Source organism: Lygodium microphyllum, chromosome 26, assembly GCF_053477565.2.
Source record: "Lygodium microphyllum isolate KBCC chromosome 26, Lygodium_microphyllum_v1.1.10, whole genome shotgun sequence".
NCBI lineage: Eukaryota > Viridiplantae > Streptophyta > Polypodiopsida > Schizaeales > Lygodiaceae > Lygodium > Lygodium microphyllum.
The window spans coordinates 43,682,131-43,701,586 of NC_141160.1; the positions used below are offsets into that span (position 1 = coordinate 43,682,131).

Genomic DNA, 19,456 nt, shown 5'->3' on the forward strand with positions numbered 1-19,456 from the left:
GTTACTAGTCCATCAAACTTTTGTGGACAAATCCGAAGACACCTCCGAGCTAGCTCTTCGCTAGTCTTTTGTATCCCAGCGCCAGCCATCTGGTCGCGCAGATTCTTAATCCGAGTGATGAATGCTTCAACCGTCTCTCCTTCAGCAAACTTCTCCGCTGCTAGTTGATTCTCCAAGTTTTGAATCCTTGTTTGGTTTCGTGTTTCATATTGACTCCTTAGTACATTCCAAGCCTCTGACGCTTTGGTTGTATGCTGAATCAGAGTCAAAACACTGTCAGAACAGCTTGTAACTAAGGCACACAATGCATCTGCATTCCTTCGTTTCCAAGCTCGTAGAAGATCTGCATTCGGAGGAATCATCACACTAGGATTTGATGGGTCGGCGGTAGGCTGTGGTTCTGCGTCAGTCCCCAGCACAGTCTCCAGAAGCTCATAAGAATCAAGGATAGTAGTAATTTTGAACTTCCACAAGGTGTAGTTTGTACCATCTAACTTGCCTTCGCTGAAGGTTGGTGGACGAATCCTCAGTGTTTGAATAGCCGGTACAGCAGCACCACCTCCTGCACCGCTTCCTGATGCGCCAGAACTGCTTCCCGGAGTCGACATCGTTTCTCTTTGCTGTTGAAGCCTTTGCCTCTTGCACTCTCTCCGATCTCTAGAGCCCCCTGGGCTCTGATACCATGTAAAATATTACACGGCGCAGCGAACAGAATCTGAGAAAGAGATAGAGAGTACACAACAGATAAGAGGAGAATCAGTAAAATTCTTTAACTCCAAACAACTGATACAAAGATGGCTCTGTCCACCCGTGCGCTTCCACTGTGTGAAGCTTAGATGGCGATCTAGACAGAAGATAGGTGAAGAGCTTAAGGCTAGCTGGAACAACAACTCTGACTGGGTGAAAGATGAGTGTAAGATGGCTGCGAAGGGGTTTAGCTTTTATAGCCCGCGAAGGTCGTTAGGTCGGCCTGCTGACCGACCTACCATATGAGCCTCCACTAGTCGGCCAGGGAATATTCCAGGGAATATTCCCTTTACCATCGGGCCGGGGGCGCTGCCCCCGAACCCCCGCCAGGGGGGCCGCTGGCCCCCCTGGGACCCCCCAGCCAGGGGCCGCTTCCGCGGCCCCCGGACCCCACAATAGGGGCCCCTTTTAACTCCCTTACCACGCAACTCAATGCAATGTGCCTCGAGTTGCTACCAGCTTAACCACTCCGTCTAACCCAAAGATTAGACCCACAACAGTCACCTTTTTGCCATCCGGTCACATAGACCTCATCTGATATACAAGTCAGGACTCAACCAATGTCCGGGCTCACATTTGGCTTCTCCTCATAATGGGGGCCTTACAACTTTGAGCACCATGGATCATTGGTAGTACCTAATGAGGGTGGGGCATTGATCATATCTAACAATATGAAGGAGGTATCATATCTAACGTAGAGAGTTACTATGTGTTCATTGACCTTGAAGAAAAGATGTTTTCAAATAGTTTTCCTCCCAAAGTTATAGGCATCAAGTTCATCAAGGAGTCAACTATATTGTGGACTTGCCTTATACACCATGTTCTATTAATCATGGCCTAAAGATTGAGATGTCATACCCTACATTGAGCTATAAGGAGGCTATGTCAAATTTTTCTATATCAGCACTAATCCTTTTTTTAGTTTTCCATTAGCTTGTGGTGTTGTAATTATCTATAAGCTCAGAGTTTTTTGCATGTATTAAAGTCTTGGTTTACACTTCATATCTTTCTAACTTGAGAAAGCCAGTGTCAGTAAATTTAGCAAGCAATTGCCTATATTGTGATAATATAACTTTCAAACCATCCATGTCCTTAATGGAAAGTTCTTGGAACTCATGATCAAGGTTGTACATTTGGTTTGGTCTCTAGCTACGTAACAATTGATGACAGGACTTCAACAATCCAAGGGTATTCCATCAATGAATAAGATAAATGTGGGCAAGTTGACAAACTTGTGCATAAGCTTTATACCAACTAGTTTTGCAAGTTTTGGGGCTTGGAAAATTCTTACATGAGGTTCAACCATGTTTTGACATTTGACCATTGGAACAAGTCTTAACCCCAAAGCCATTCTTGGACATCATAGTACTCTCATAACATGTGTAATTGAGATAAGTGCAATATAGGGTTAGAAAGGGAACTACATTACATTGGAGGATTTGCTCCAAAGTTCCCCCCATGCATAAGGGTAATGTGCATACTGGCTCATGGTACTATATAGGTTGACTAGGCCATTGTATGGCAATTTTCTAAGTAGTGTGAGGATAAGATAATAGAGCAAAAAATAAGGTTTTTGGTTCATAAAATTCCAAAATATAATGGGAACCTACTCCCTAGACCTAACTAAGATGAGGACATTTGATAATCATTAAACTTTCCTTAATTGGATATACATCAAACATGAAAGTAGTTTGTCCTCCCCCAATTACGAGGTGGCCATTCTCACGAGCTAGTTGCCACAACTCATGCACACCTCCCTCCATCGCAACCCAAGTGAGACTATGGTAGCTTGTGTAAAGTTGATATAGAAATATGTCAAGGCATGGAGATGGATCCCACAATGAGATATCATTTCAGATTGATTCCAAATCCTTTGTGCATGCCATGCTTCCAACATCTACATGGGTTGCTAAAGAAAAAGACTAGGAACAAGTTGCATGTATCAATTACATAGTATCAAACACTGTGTATGTTATCCTCCCAACATCATCTACATGGGTTGCTAACGAAAAATAATAGGAAGAAGCATTGTATGTATCAAGTGCATAGTATCAAATACCATCCCAAACACTCTGAATAGTGAGAAGCAATATGGGTAGCAACCCCTAGAATAAAGGTGATAAAGACATTATAAGCATAAACACAACTAACATTATGAACTCAAATAAAGAAGGAAATGAATGAATATTTGACACTTGATCAACAATGTTGAAGCCAAAAACTATAGCCACAAAAATCATAATACCAATAAGCATAGAATTTAAGGTTACAATTTCGCCCCCCAAAGGATTCTTCCTCTGAAGCCCACTTACTAAGAGGAAGAAGACCACTTTTACTGACTTTGCTCTTGGTGTTCAATTAAAAACCATTTGAACATTTGTTATTGAGTTAGCCCTAAGCCCATCAGCCCTAAGCCCAATAGATATCCTAGGTATCTAATTAATTCACCCTTCTTGATAGTTTTGAGGAGATACTCTTATATCCATATTAACCACAAAGTGCAAAAGGCCTTCACAATTTTTTGAAATTGTTATATAAATCATCTTGGATGTTTTCTATGTATGAGCCCATGGTTGAAAAAAAAAATCAAGGTCTAATGTAATCCCACGTTGAAGTTCAAAATTTTCTCTCAAAATTAGAACTAATATGTGCAAAAATCTTCAAATTTTGAAGAACATTAACATAAAAACCTTCAAATTTAGATATTTTACATCTTTTGAACACTAGGAAGAGCCAAAACATAATAGCTCTTAATGTGTAGCTAGATGCTATAACTTAGATGGTGGTAGCAATAAAACATAACAAACACATCAATGAGGAATAATCAAACGACATAACCTTAAAGAACAATTTGAAACAATAAAAGAAGTCAAGAGAGACAAAACAAGAACACTATAACTAAATAGTGCCACAAAGGGTTACACAACAAGATGAATAGAAACAAATCTATCTAAATGTAGATGATGATTCAAAGGACTAATGATAATTAGCAGCAAGGGTGAAAAGATGAAAAAAAAATCAATCGAATGAGATGACAACAATTGTAAAAGAGTACATAGCTAAAGGTGCTGGAAATCATTGCAAGATACAAAGGTTCACAAGCGGTAACGCCTAACTAATGACAGAGACAATAGGACCATAATTTGAGATAACAATGATAATGATAATAGTTTAGGCAATTCAAAGAGATTGGATGCATTGTATTGATACAAGATTAATGAGGGCACCAACTAATGAACCCTTTATGGAATCTACTAATCCCATTCCCTACCAAAGTTCTTGAGTGCCATACATGCCTTGATTTGACGATTGCAACACCCTTCTAAGGGGTTGTACCCCTCTGATGTTCCTTTCATCTATACTACTAATTTTCAACTCTACCAAACTTGACAAAAGCATCTCTCTCTCTCTCTCTCTCTCTCTCTCTCTCTCTCTCTCTCTCTCTCTCTCTCTCTCTCTCTCTCTCTCTCTCTCTCTCTCTCTCTCTCTCTCTCTCTCTCTCTCTCTCTCTCTCTCTCTCTCTCTCTCTCTCTCTCTCTCTCTCTCTCTCTCATATGTGCCACCTAAGGAGCAATAATTCTATTAAATCCACCACCCATGGCATGTGCCTTTCACACACACACTACAAAATAAAGTCATTAAATGTGCGTGTATTTGAATCCCCTCAATACACACAAATCTCCAATTACATATTTAAACATGCATGTACTCTTTGACATCCACATTGGCACACCCTAATTGCATTTCTTAAATCCTAAATACACCTAAACTACTACATGCATCATATAAAACATAAAATCACCTATGTGTGTATAAACCCACATGCACATGCACACATGCATGTGCGCAAGAACAATCAAAAAATGTACACCCACAACAAAACAAAATATATATTGAAAATGTACACCCACCACACCACAAAATAGTTGAATGTACGTGAGTATTTTAACCCCTTCTTTACACAAATCTCAAGTTACATATTTTAACACACATGCACTCTTTGACATTCCCATTGGCACATATTAATTGCATTTCTTAAATCCTAAATCTATCACAAATCCATACATTTGGACTACCACATGCACCCCACCTTACATATCCACTTGCAATTGGAGGTTTGTTTACTTCTTTTCAAGAATTCTATAGAGTTGCATCTCTTCAATATCTCATACGTATTAGCATACACATGCTTAACTAAAGCACATGATTAGTTATTTATGTTCTTTGATAATTTAAAGTCTAAATGATAAATTAGTCATTTGTGTATTCCAATGGTCTAGTATGATATTTTGATGCTTCTTTTATTATTTACAAGAAAATAGTGAGCCAATATGCATTTCATGACTATTTGATTTAGGTGGGTGCATGTATGCTATACTTTCGTTGGGTGCATCTATGCTACAAAAACCTTGACACCTATGCATACATGGACCTAACATAAGTGTGTTACTTGTTCCTGACGTAAGTGTGCTATTTGTATATTACAATAAGCAAGTCTCAAATTTTTTATGAAGAATTAATAAGGAATTTATTTTATATGTCTATATGTGAACATATGCTTTACAAGGGGGAAGAGAGAAGATTGCACCTCCTTGCTTTAAAAACACCTTAATAGCTAAATATACACTAATGTGGTATGGAGCTCTTTAACCTCTTACTCAAAACACTAAAGGGCCTTAAATTTTGTTTTTTCAAAACTTACACTGAGTCTATGAGCTTTTTCACACGACTACTTTGATCTTCTAATTCTGGCTGGATTTATATATTCATAATTTGGAAGAAAATTTCAATGTTCCTATTCTCTCACAAACATACATTGTGTTGTTATGGGAAATAATAAGAGAATGGTATGTTATTGGCAAGAGGTTCTAGGTTTGAGGCATACTTAACAAGGACAATGTTTAGAAAGAGGGGGAGAGGGCACACACACACACACACACACACACACACACACACACACACACACACACACACACACACAGAGGGAGGGGGGGGGGGGGGGGGGGGGGGGGGGGGAAAGGAATAGAGGGGAATAGAGGGGAATAGAGGGGAAAGAGAAGGGGATTAAACACCATCACTTTACAAGCACCCTAATGGCCCATGCTTGCACAAGTCCTAGCGTGGAGCACTTGTATCCCTTCAAGAAGCAAAGGCAAGCTATTAAAAGGCATTCAAAATAAAAAGTTGAGGAACCCATTAAATTTGAGGTCTCATGTCATACGTAATGCTTTTCGATGTTTTGAAAGCCATAAAAACTTTGCAATTTCTAAGTGCTTGAACCATCATATCCTCTCATAAAAAAGATTAAATTAAAAAAACTAGGCTTGTAAATCTTTCGTGTTGGTGAGCTCTCTCTCATTGGCCTTTTAAGGACTTAAGATTACTCAAGTGCATGCATGTTGAAACATACTAAACGTACCATAATGTCTTATTGTTCTAGTGGACGAGGCTCTACCTTGTCCATTGGGGCTATATTGCAAACAAATAACTATGATTTTTTTTTAACAAACAAATAGTTTACTAGTATTAAAAAATAGCATTTAACCAATACATGTACAATATTCTTGGACCATAGATTAATCAGTATGTATCACTTGCAAGTGTTATTGACCAACGTTACAAAGCGTGCTTCTTGCATGAGTCAAAGGTCCACAATATATCGGTACTTTGATAGTAAGAGCACATCGAAGTTACTACTTTTACAAGAACATTCCATGTCAAAAACCATATTGTTTGACCCACTTGTTTGCTCAAATTCTAGAAATATTTGAATATTCAAGCAATTAATATTACTAGAGATTTTGAAGACCCTTACAAACGCAATATATCAATCAACGCGTGATTGAAGGATCTTGAACCACTCAACCTCAAGCTTGAGCATTTGTGAATCCTTGCTCATGTTAATTATTTTGGAAAATCGCTTATTTTGGGTGACGGGCTTGACTATAATAGAAGACTACAAATGTTACTATACCGATAGGACTTCAAATGTAAGAGAAGATAAACACAGAATTTCCATGTTTCCACTTCCACATCACTTTCCTCTCTCAACCCAGCACTGGCTAAGCAGCTTATCATTGGCAATTGTAGTTTTTTGTTTGAATGGACCTCTAACCTCCTCACCTTTGAAACCTAAATAAATGGATGCATCCTGACAAGACTTTTGCAGGCTCTAATGAGAGCACCTTGCAATCAAGGGTAGCCATGCAAATGAAAGTGCAATATGGTAAATTTATTATGGATATATAAAGGATAATGGCATGATTAAAAGCTTCACATTTTGCAACTCCACATTAGGCTTTCAATATGTTCAAGGCATGCTGCACGGTCTTATTGGGACAAATAGCCCAGGCCATCTGTCAAAAAACTGGGCATCAATTTCCCCTGTATTTTTCCAACATCAGATTCCTTCCCTTAGAAGTATGGTTAACCAATTTCCCTTTTTGGTTCTAATATTAGATTCCTCCCATTAAAAGTAAGCTCCCACCATAGAAAATTAGACTTGTAATTAGAACTCACCAAACTTGGTCTAAGGAGTAGCAATACTATTTTGTGACTTAGACACAAGATCGTATGACGTTGCAACTTGTAGCACAAGTTAGGTGTTAGTATCTAACTTGTGGGGATTATATCTTTCTTCGTACGGTATTTATTGATCAAGATATAGGGTTTGGGAGTCCTGTTGACCCAATCAAAAACCCTAACCCTACTAGACTTGATAAACGTTTTGGCCCTAGGGTCCCTAAATTCCTTGCGGAGGTCTAGTATTTGGTCAACTGATCCTTAGGGTGAGAACCCTAGATCATTCTTGCATGGCGTTTAAATAATCCTAACATTTCATAGATGTGGGTGGGACCTTTAAGCCTTGTTCAAGTACATAATTTCAGAACTAGAGGCCCGATCAATCAGCATAGTTGGCACTCCAAGAATCAAATTTTGTTTAAAATAGAAACCTTAACCTTTATGATTACAGCATAGAATACTAAAAACTGCTCTCAAAATAATGAGGTAATGTCTTTTGAATGGACTCACATATCCTGTAAAGTGCTTTCTCAAACAGGCAGCTCTTGGCACATCTCTCAGATGAATATTGCTCTATTGCTGACCTATTGTCAGCATCATCCAAGAACAAAACTTGCAGATTCATGCATGCTTCATGTTGTGAACTAGTCCTAATCACGAAGCCAAACATGATAGTAAGGTTGCCCACGGCATGAAGTTTCTCATCCTGTCAGAAGCTACATAATCCAAACACATAGCTTCTTTTACACCAGCTCAGATTCATCACCTGTTTCTCAATAGTAGCTGGCCCCCCACCAAAAAAACAAGACCAATTGGATGTATTATAGCAACCTATTCTTCCATATCCTCACCAACTTCACCATAGTTCTCTACACCCTCCACCAATTCTTCGTCTTCATCTCCAGATTGTGAAGATTCATCAGAAGTCGGATTCAACAAAACTTCAACTGTTCTCTCTGCCACTCCCGAGGGGTTCTTCTTTTCCTCTTCCTCCTCTATATCAAGCTTCTTCATAGCTGCAAAACTTTCATCCGTAAACAAGCTATGGTATGGCTTCGTGACCTGCACATGTAGTAAGGTGAGGTCAGTAGTGCCATCCCTCCAACCAGATGAAATGTCTTTTCCACAAGCATGGATGCATTTGAATTTGGGTGCAGTCTACAGGCCAAAATTGCAACATACACACACACATAGAGGAGCTTGGATTTGTTCATAAAAGGGGGTAAATAATCTACAGTCTTCCTAATTCACCATTGCTAGACTGTATTGTTTCATTTGATGTAAACAACATTCAAAATGACACATCTAAATATTCCTGCATATTATGCAAACAGAAAATGGCATTCGCAAAATTCATCAGAATGGTGAAAAAAATCTACAACAAATTGATATGTTCAAATTCAAGCTTGAGGATAGTTTTGCTATAGACGTGTACTTTTCACATCACTTTTCGGGTTTTACTTGCACACACATGGACAGCACCCAACTATGTATGCATCCTAATTGTCACAGGAGCTCACTGCCAGCTTCTCCGCCTCCTTTTGCAATTGGAGGTACTCTTTGGCTGAATGATGAATTGATATGCATCTTTCTTTCTTGGTCATGCTTCCAGCCTCATGCTAGGATTTGCTGCCTGCTAGCTTCTTGGCATTCCTTTGCACCAGCTATTTTTGGATTCTCACCAGATATTTTCTTGGACTAAATCCATATGCAAATTTCTTCCTTCAATGGCTTGACTCTTTAACCTATCTGGATAGCAAAGAAGTCTGCTTGTTTCATGAGATTTGCATCATTGGTGCCCACAGCAGCTGCCCGCTAGCTTCTTGGCATTCCTTGCCACCAGCTATTTTTAGATTCTGACCAGATATTTTCTTGGACTGAATCAATATGCAATTTTTTATATTTGATGGCTTGACTCTTTAACCTATCTGGACAGCAAAGAAGTCTGCTAGTTTCATGAGAACATCCAAGTACCACCATCATTCACCATTTGAGAGTCAGTGGGCTGAGGGATCAGCCACATGGAACAGAGAACGGGAAGCGGTAACGGGAACGGGAAGCGTGGTTGGAATAGGGGGGCCCATTTTAGGAATGGTGGAATGGGAACGTGATTGGAACTAGGAGGTCCCATTCTAGGAATGGGGGGAACAGGAAATTAAAAAATAATTCTACATCAGACAACTTCACAAGCATTCAAAGGCACTCTAGAGTCTAAAAGAATACTTTAAATATCATATTGATCATTGCATGTGCCATGAATAGTGCTGGCAGCTGCATACGCAATATATTGTATTATTAAGGCCAATCAATGTTGCAAAACTAAAATTTTCCAATAGGACTTGAATACGTATTACAAAGACTAAAGTGCACACAACCAAAAAAATGAAAACGCTAATGATTAAACTTTGGAATTGAAAGTCAAGACCAGAGGGTCAAGAGCCATCATTCCAAAAATACTAAGCAGTGAATACTCAATAAACTATCAAAAAGATACATCACATGTGTCATGATCACACTGGGAACTAGACTCTAGAGTCTAGTGCCTAGTCTCCAATACATCAAAAAGATACATTTGTCATCAATGATCATACATCATACATGTCTCTAGGACATGAAGACTCATTGGTTATGTCACCAGTGCTCTCCTCTAATATCTCCTGTGCTGCCTCCTCAATCTCTCCTGAGCCTGGGACTTGCCCTACACTATGCTCCTCCTGCTTCAGCTCCCACTTAGTAAAGAGATCAGCCTTCGCAATCACATTGCTGCAAAAGATACATAAATTTGCATTGACGAAGACAACCATTAGCCTTTTGCACACCAAGGCTGCTCCTTTTCTTGGACGCAATGTGTTGTAAGAGCTCCACAATTTCCTCAAACAAGAAGAGCTAACAAACTTGCTCAAAATGCAAACTGCTAGGCCTTGAGGCCATCATATTCATAATCCTCCCACCATAGAGGACTGCCTCTAGTGAACATGTCCACCTTTGCATCACCACAACCATGTGAACCATGGAAATTCCTATAGAGTATAAGTGGATCCTTCACTATCTGCTGTGAAGATATGCCAAGGTTCACATTGAGAAAACACAACATGTACGACCAAGACTGAAACTCAAAGACTCAAATCGAGGCAAGCAAAACTCAAACCCTAAACACAAATTGCAAAACGCAAAAATCTTAAAACTCAAAAACAAAGGCAAACCCACAGAGAAGAAACTCTGGAGTGAATGAATGTTGTAGATGAATGTAAGAGTACAAAAAGCCCAAGGGCAAAGCAATACAGTGTTGGAGAGTGACACCCACGAAAGACGAATCCCAAGTGCAGTAACCACCAGTCAAAGTGTCGGAGTTCAGGAAACACCAAACGCTGATCACCAATGTCAAGGAACTAAGGCAACAACAAAAGAGGTGTTTGCTAATGTTGATGGCCTTCCGCAGAGCAAAAACGCAAGTACTGCAGCGGTCGCCTAGTGGGAGAGATAGCAATAACCTATCGCTTGGCACCAAATGCTGAAAATGCAAGTCGATCGAGTGTCGTGATGACGCAGCAGATGGAGACCTATAAACAACAAGGCAATGGCTGAAAACAAGCCATCTAGAGCTCGTTAGTGATGGGCTATAGTCGATGATGGCTTGACAGCAAATGGTAAGTGGCTGATGGCTGAAATCTGTACACTAGTGTGAGAAACCTGCACAAAAGGATGAGGTTGAACCAACCCATCTATTTATAGATATTTAAGAGTGCCCCAAAAACTTAGGGTTTGGAGGACCATTGAAACTCTCTCAAACCGCACACCAAATTTGTGTTTTTCACTAATTAAGCATGTTTTAGAGCTATTTAAAAATTCTAATCATCTGTAAAGCATGTCTTAGCTCAATATCCCCTCTCAGGCCCAAAACTGAGCCTAAAAGGAAAAGGCTGGCAATGTTTACCCCAAGGCATTCCACCCCAAAGCAACCAAGGCATCGCACAAAGGGTGCACGTCAACAATCCAATGGCTTACCAAGACTACAGAGGCGATGGTTATCTTACCAAGGGAGTCCAAATAGTCATCCCAGAGAGGACAAGGCATCGGACAAAGAATGTTCTTCAGCTGCCCATTGGCCTACCAAGCCCTAAAAAGGAAAATGGAACCACATTGAGCTTTTTTTTGTTTTTTTTTAAGGAAAGTTAATTTTAGGGACCCTCGTTAAGTAGCAATGACCCACAAGACAAGAGTAGGAATAATACACCCAACACATCACAAAACAGTACAAGCTTGCCCAACCACTCTAGGATGTCAATGACAAGGGAAAAGTGATGAAGTATCATGTGAAGAAAAATGGTGGTGTAATTCATCAATGGATGCATAGTATGCTACATGCTAAAGAATGCTCATGCAGCAAGTGCCACTTGGACAGTGTCCCTCCTGGGAAAATTGTTCACTTGCCCAATCGCCCTAGTACAAAGATGATGAAATCATGCAATGCATAGGGAAAGGCACAACAGAGAGGGGAAGGCCAATATCGAAGACAAGTGCCGAAACCTATGGGATACCAAGAAGAATAGAAACCCCCTCTCAATCCGAATATCAATGTTGAAGAAGAAAGAGGAGCCTGAGGATGTCAATCTTCATATGGGGCCGAGAACCATCCGGATGAAGATGATGAAGCATCCCTACTAGAAGAGCAAGGATAGAAGTCACGACCATGATAGAATCAAGAGAGATATCGCATGATTTGTCGCTAGAGGAGAGGCCTCCATGCTGATAGAAGAGCAAAAATTAAAGTAAAAGGAAGCAAAGTTAAGTGCAATACAATGAGTATGTAAGTATACAACGAAAGCCTAAAAAGAAAAAAGGTAAGTATATAGCCACCATCAGATACGGCAAGGCAAGGAAATAATCCAAGAAGGTGCAGTGGATGCCCTAGGAATGGATGCGTAAAGTCCAATAGGTGAGTCACTAGTAAGCCAATCAACCAATCTTTCAAGAGTAGTGAAGGAGATACGAAGTTGAGATTGCATGCATGCCACATATCCAGTACCCGTTAGGGCAGTAGAAGTTGATGGTACATCAGCAATAGGCATAGCCCCAATCGACCGACAGTCAGAGTAGAGGCAGTCGCAACAGTCCACTGTAGTTTTCTAGGAGAAAAACCTTGGGCCTTGGTACAACACTCCTCGTCCATATGGCCCTACCTCTTGCAGTGTGTGCAAAACCTATTTTTCTTAGGAATTTGTTACCAAAGGGGATCGTGTTTCTTAATTTTCGTCGAAGGAAATAGTATCACCCTTGTTTTGGCTTGCCTTCGCATCTTACGAGTTCTTGCCATTATTGGTTTTTCCTCCCTATGAATGGATGTGTCTAGAGAACTTATGGCTTTGATCATGCAACCTCGCATAACGCAAGAATTGACACTCGAACTCATAGGAGGTCAATGATCTAAGTAGTGAGATAATGTGCTCGATAAAATGGAAGTATTTGTCGGATAACTTGTTCAAGAAGAACGTGGCTTGATCATCGTTTGACTTTGGGGAGCCAGTAGTAGCAAACTCGATGAGTAACTACTGATATTCGGCCAACTTAACTTTCAAAGCATCCCCTTGCTTAATAGAAAACTCTTGAATCTCAAAATTTAGATTGATACGTCGAGTGCAATCTCAAGCCGCATAGCGGTCAATGAGATGACTCCAACACTCAAATGCGAGGAGAAAATGCTATAATTGAGTGTGGACCTCAAGAAGCAACCCTTGCATTAACTCAACATTAGTTGTGGCATTGCAGGATTTCCATTGACGGATGTGATCAAGGTGACCTAATCAAGAATCCGCAATACCAACGACGAGATCCCAAAGTCCCCAAGATTCGAGCACTTGTTACATGAAGTTTGACCAAGTGGTGAAATTCAACCCATTAAAACGAGTTTTATTCATCCAAGCATTCTTGGCCCTTCCAATAGGAGTGGTAGTGCTAGCACATGGAGAAAATGTGTGATGGAGGTGAGGTGGATAGCGAAGATAGAAAGATGGAGTGGACGACACTTAGAAAGTAATCCCAAAGTGCCCACCGTGCATACAAGAAGTATGCATAGCAGATCCAAATGTGCGCAAGGGCGGATTGGATATGGGTATGGTAACTGCATGTGGAGCCTAAGGTGGAGGGATAAGGACACATGGAGCAGTGGATGAAAATCCCTATGCAGAAGTAAACCAAGGGATATGTGATGATAACATAAGTAGAGGATGGATATCCCTGCGTCTAAAAGGTCATGTGGGGGGATTGTGAGTGTCCAAGGGTAGTGATGGGGATTCCATCACAGCCGTCCCAAAGCGGAAGGATGCAGTAAAGTGGGGGTATGTGGAAGATACAGTGTTAAAGGGTTGCATTCCCCTAATCATGCACCAAGAGGTGGAGTGAATGGAGGGTAGGTAGATTGAGGGAGAAACAAAGCTAAAGAGTTAGGAGTAGAGATGTAAGATCTAACTCCTAGTGTGCTTTGAGTGGAAGTGGAATGTAATCCAAGATTTTGGAATGAAGATATGAGTAGATCAGAATGTGGGAAAAATAGTGGTGGGATGAGAGAGAGTTGAGAAGTGTGGTTTACTTACTCAAATGAAACAAATGATAGAGATATACTTGATGAAGAGTGTCTACTTCGAGAGCCTCCTCTATTAAAGTTAACATACTGAAAATCATATGGATCCTACACAACAAATGAAGAAACAAAAAAGAGTTTTGGCTCATACGACTCAAAAGGACTTCTTGCACAGTGAGCATAGGTGGAAGATTGCACAGAAGCGATGAAAGGGAAATAACACAACTTGCTTGCCAATAACTCAATGATTAAACTTAAAAGATATGGTGAGAGTTGCTTTGTATTATAAGCTTGAACTGAGTACAAGGAAACTGAGCTTGGCTCTGGACGTCTCTCTAACTTTTCTCTTTCTATCTTAACTTCTTCTTGTTGTTTTTTACAATGAGATGGATGAGCCTTATAGGCTTGTGAGATTGGGAACCGTTTTCCCGCTCAAAGTTTTCCCGTATAAAGGGATAAGGAAGCATCTGGTAGTGCAGAGTGAGATGGAAAGAAAGGTGCTTTGGCATTATCTTTACATCATGAGGGTACAAAGAAATATTGTACAACACTATCTTTTTGGAAGTGGTCATAATGACTTTCTGGATAGTAAATCTGCAACAGTGTTTTGAACACCTGGAATATATTCGAAAGTCACATCATGGGCATAAAAAAAGAGTGACCATCTTAGCAACCTTTTATTTCCAATTTCATTGGGTGCTCTTTTGGTAAGATACCCGAGCACATGTTTCAAGTCAGTGCGAATGGTGAAAGGAACAAATTCAATAAAGATATGAATGTTTCAATTGCCTTGATCATTGCTAGCATCTCTCTTTGATAGGAAGGGTAGTTTCTTTGGGTGGTAGAGAAGATTCATGAGGCATATCTGCATGGATGTAATTCTGACGATTCTTCTTTGCAAAGACAAGCACCCCATCCAGTGTCAGAAGCATCTGTGTAAAGGAACAATGATAGTCATGTAGGCAATCTGAGGGGAGGAAGATTTTGGATAATCTTCTTGATATTTTGAGCTGCTATTATGTGCATAGGTTTCCATTTGAATTTATCTTTTCGAAGCAGAGGATAAAGTTCCTTGGAGTAATGGGCTATATTTGGAGTAGAAAAATTGACCCAATTTAAACAACCTAGAAACTGCTAAAGCTATTTTACTGCATTGAAAGTGTCTGGCATGTCTGTGATTTTAGTCAATACATGCTTTTGAAGCTTTATGCGTCCTTGGGTTATTTCTATACCAAGAAATTCAATTGATGTTCGAAACATCAGTGATTTAGTGGGTGATAGTACTATTCCTCCTTCTCGACTGCTTTTGCAAATTGGGAAAGATGCTCTGCATGTTCCTGCACAGTTTTTGAAAATACAAGAATGTCATCAATGTAGGTAAGGCGAAAAGGAAATTTACCAAAAATGGAATCAGTCCATTCTCGAAACTTTGTAGGAAATATCTTGATTCCAAAGGATAGCACTGTCCATTGGTAATGACCATGAGGGACACAAAATGCTGACTTGTATCAGTCCATTCTCGAAACTTTGTAGGGGCTATCTTGATTCCAAAGGATAGCACTGTCCATTGGTAATAACCATGAGGGACATAAAATGCTGACTTGTACCTATCTTTTTCTTTTATAGATAGCTGCCAGAATCCTGATTTAAGATCAAATTTGGTGAAGATATTGGCTTTTTTCAATCTTTTCAAAACAAGATCCTTCAAGGGAATAGTATGACCATGTCCTATTAGATACTTATTCAAGGGTTGTAATTAATCACCAATCTCTTTTTTCCCCTTTTCTGTTTTGAATGATTATTTACATAAAAAGCTTGACATGCCCACGAGGAGTTGGTTGTTTCTATTAAGCCTTTGGTCAAGAGGGACTGTATCTCTTCTTTGCACAACTGTAAATCTTCATCCTTCATGCCAGTATGAACTACCTTGGTAGGAACTGCATTAGATTAGATATGTAAGGAGATTGCAAACCTTTGTCTTTTTTCCTTATAGACCATAGGATCATCATGCATAAAAGTCTTTATGTGTTCTTGTATCTGAGTTGTAGTCTGTTCATGTTTCTTCAGTTCTGTCTTTATCCATTGGGCTCTTGGACTATCTTTAGCCTAGGCATTTGCTTCTGTAATAGAATAAACAGTTCTTTCAATTTTTGTGAGTAGTGTCATGTCAACTTGTTTTCCCTTATAGGTCACTGTAAATTTTCTAGCCCAAAAAAGTATAGGGCATCAAATGTTGCAAGATGTCTGTACCAATCAATAAGTCATACCACATTTATTTCATGAGTTGTATTTCTATTGGTACCTTGATTGTTCGAAGTTGTAAATAAGCCTGTGTCACATGGATTAGTGTGATTTTTTTCTTATTGGATAGTTCTATTATGATGAGAGTAGAAACTTTTATACAACTTTGGGGAAAGAGTTCATAGGGAGCAATTGTTAGTGAAGATCTTGTATCCAACAATGCATCCACAAAAAGATAAAATTGTGGCATATTTTTAACATGTACACAAACCATGGGAATAGGTCCACCTATATCTAAAGCATTGAGCTTGTGGATTCTAGTTTGAGATAATCTTACTTGGTTGACTAGATGGATAGAGTCACCTGTAGTTGAAGATTGCAACTCTTGTAAGATTGTTGCAGTACCTTGAGCTATTTACTTTTGACTTAGCAAGATCCTTTTGTTGCATCTGTAAGAATGCATTGGTCATGTCTTGTCTTGCTTGTTGAGTATCTGAAGAGACTGAATGTAGCAGTTGACATGTTGTTTTGGGTTGGTGCAAAGTCTCCAATTTGTGTGGGACAAATAGATTTGCTTGTCCTCTAGTTTCTGGGCCAAGAGTACCTGGCTTAGGCAAATCATACAGGTTTGAAAAGAATTCTTGTCGAAACTTATTTTTCTGTTTCTTGTGTTTTGATGAAGATGTATCTGTGTCTTCAGATTCTTCTGGACTTGATGAACTTTCTTTAATTTTCTTTCCTTTCATTTTTCTTGAAAAATCATTCTTCAATGTCTTCGAAGAGGAGGCAAAAGACATTTTCCATAAATTTTCCTTTAGAGGGAAAATGGGCTTTATGGGCATTAATAGCTTGAAAGCTATTCGGGTGTATTTCATCATCTGATTCTTCAGTTATATCGGAAGATGTATCTTCCAATGTATCTAAGAGATTCTCTGTTGTATGCTAAGAATTCGAGCTATCAGTTTCAAAAGATTCTGTCTTGGTTTTTTCTTCTCCTCCTTCATGAGATTCATCGACGATGATGGTTGAATTTCCCAATGTAAATCATCATCGTCGATGAATCTCAGCCAAGCTCAAAATGGATCTTGCCAGACATCGGTGCTTCTCACATCTATGGTATATTCAAGTTTAAAGCATCTACTTTGTATATTGAGGATCAAGGAATACTTACTGTAGGAGACTCACTCTCACAAGACTAACATGTAAATGTTCTTTCTCTTGTTTATCCTAAAATACAAAAGTAGCAAGCTAGAAAAGACTATCCTTACATCCACCTAGGATACATAGCAATAGGTATAATCCCTCTCTTTAGGCGTAGCCTAAATGCCTCTTGTATGGCAGCAGTTCTTGACACCTCTCATATTAATTTACATGATATGATAGTAGGTGCCGTTGTATCATCTCTTTCAAATAGTTCTATCTTTTTTGAACTTCGTCCCAATTATATTATAGTTATCGATGAATCTCATGATGAAGAAGAAGAAGAAAAAACCAAGACAAAATCTTCCGAAACTGATAGCTCGAATTCTTGGCATACAACAGAGAATCTCTCAAATACATTGGAAGATACACCTTCCGATATAACTGAAGAATCAGATGATGAAATACACCCTGATAGCTTTCAAGCTATTAATGCCCATAAAGCCCATTTTCCCTCTAAAGGAAAATTTATGGAAAATGCCTTTGCCTCCTCTTTGAAGACATTGAAAAATGATTTTTCAAGAAAAATGAAAGGAAAGAAACTTGAAGAAAGTTCATCAGGTCCAGAAGAATCTGAAAACACAGATACATCTTCATTAAAACACAAGAAACAGAAAAATAAGATACGACAAGAATTCTTTTCAAACCCGTATGATTTGTCTAAGCCAGGTACTCTTGGCCCAGAAACTAAAGGACAAGCAAATCTATTTATCCCACACAAATTGGAGACTTTACACCAACCCAAAACAGCATCTCAACTGCTACATTCAGCCTCTTCAAATACTCAACAAGCAAGACAAGACATGACCAATGCATTCTTACAGATGCAACAAAAGCTTCACTCACTTTGCAAAGTCTACAAAAGGATCTTGCTAAGTCAAAAGTAAATAGCTCAAGGTACTGCAACAATCTTACAAGAGTTGCAATCTTCAACTACAAGTGACTCTATCCATCTAGTCAACCAAGTAAGATTATCTCAAACTAGAATCCACAAGCTCAATGCTTTAGATACAGGTGGACCTATTCCCATGGTTTGTGTACATGTTAAAAATATGCCACAATTTTATCTTTTTGTGGATGCATTGTTGGATACAAGATCTTCACTAACAATTGCTCCCTATGAACTCTTTCCCCAAAGTTGTATAAAAGTTTCTACTCTCATCATAATAGAACTATCCAATAAGAAAAAAATCACACTAATCCATGTGACACAGGCTTATTTACAACTTCGAACAATCAAGGTACCAATAGAAATACAACTCATGAAATAAATGTGGTATGACCTATTGATTGGTACAGACATCTTGCAACATTTGATGCCCTATACTTTTTGGGCTAGAAAATTTACAGTAACCTATAAGGGAAAATAAGTTGACATGACACTACTCACAAAAATTGAAAGAACTGTTTATTCTATTGCAGAAGCAAATGCCTAGGCTAAAGATAGTCCAAGAGCCCAATGGATAAAGACAGAACTGTAGAAATATGAACAGACTACAACTCAGATACACGAACACATAAAGACTTTTATGCATGATGATCCTATGGTCTATAAGGAAAAAAGACAAAGGTTTGCAGTCTCCTTACATATCCAATCTAATGCAGTTCCTACCAAGGTAGTTCATACTGGCATGAAGGATGAAGACTTACAATTGTGCAAAGAAGAGATACAGTCTCTCTTGACCAAAGGCTTAATAGAAGCAACCAACTCCCCGTGGGCATGTCCAGCTTTTTATGTAAATAAACATTCAAAACAGAAAAGGGAAAAAAAGAGATTGGTGATCAATTACAACCCTTGAATAAGTATATCTAATAGGACATGGTCATCCTATTCCCTTGAAGGATCTTCTGTTGAAAAGATTGAAAAAAGCCAATATCTTCAACAAATTTGATCTTAAATCAGGATTCTGGCAACTATCTATAAAAGAAAAAGATAGGTACAAGTCAGCATTTTGTGTCCCTCATGGTCATTACCAATGGACAGTGCTATCCTTTGGAATCAAGATATTTCCTACAAAGTTTCGAGAATGGACTGATTCCATTTTTGGTAAATTTCCTTTTCGCCTTACCTACATTGATGACATTCTTGTATTTTCAAAAACTGTGCAGGAACATGTAGAGCATCTTTCCCAATTTGCAAAAGCAGTCGAGAAGGAGGAATAGTACTAT

At 39.1% G+C, this 19,456-nt stretch overlaps 1 protein-coding gene across 2 annotated transcripts in view; it reads right to left on the minus strand.

Moving 5' to 3' along the window:
- Nucleotides 1-7,646: 7,646 nt before the first annotated feature.
- MAA3 (P-loop containing nucleoside triphosphate hydrolases superfamily protein) overlaps nucleotides 7,647-19,456 on the minus strand; it is a 121,779-nt gene continuing 109,969 nt past the window's right edge. Inside the window, exon 20 of one of the 2 annotated variants that reach the window (XM_087668678.1) lies at nucleotides 7,647-8,331. In XM_087668678.1, coding sequence (XP_087524804.1) covers nucleotides 8,101-8,331 — 231 coding nt within the window. In that variant the 3' untranslated portion in view covers nucleotides 7,647-8,100. The remainder of the gene's footprint in view (nucleotides 8,332-19,456) is intronic. The other variant, XR_015688976.1, reaches the window with a different exon arrangement.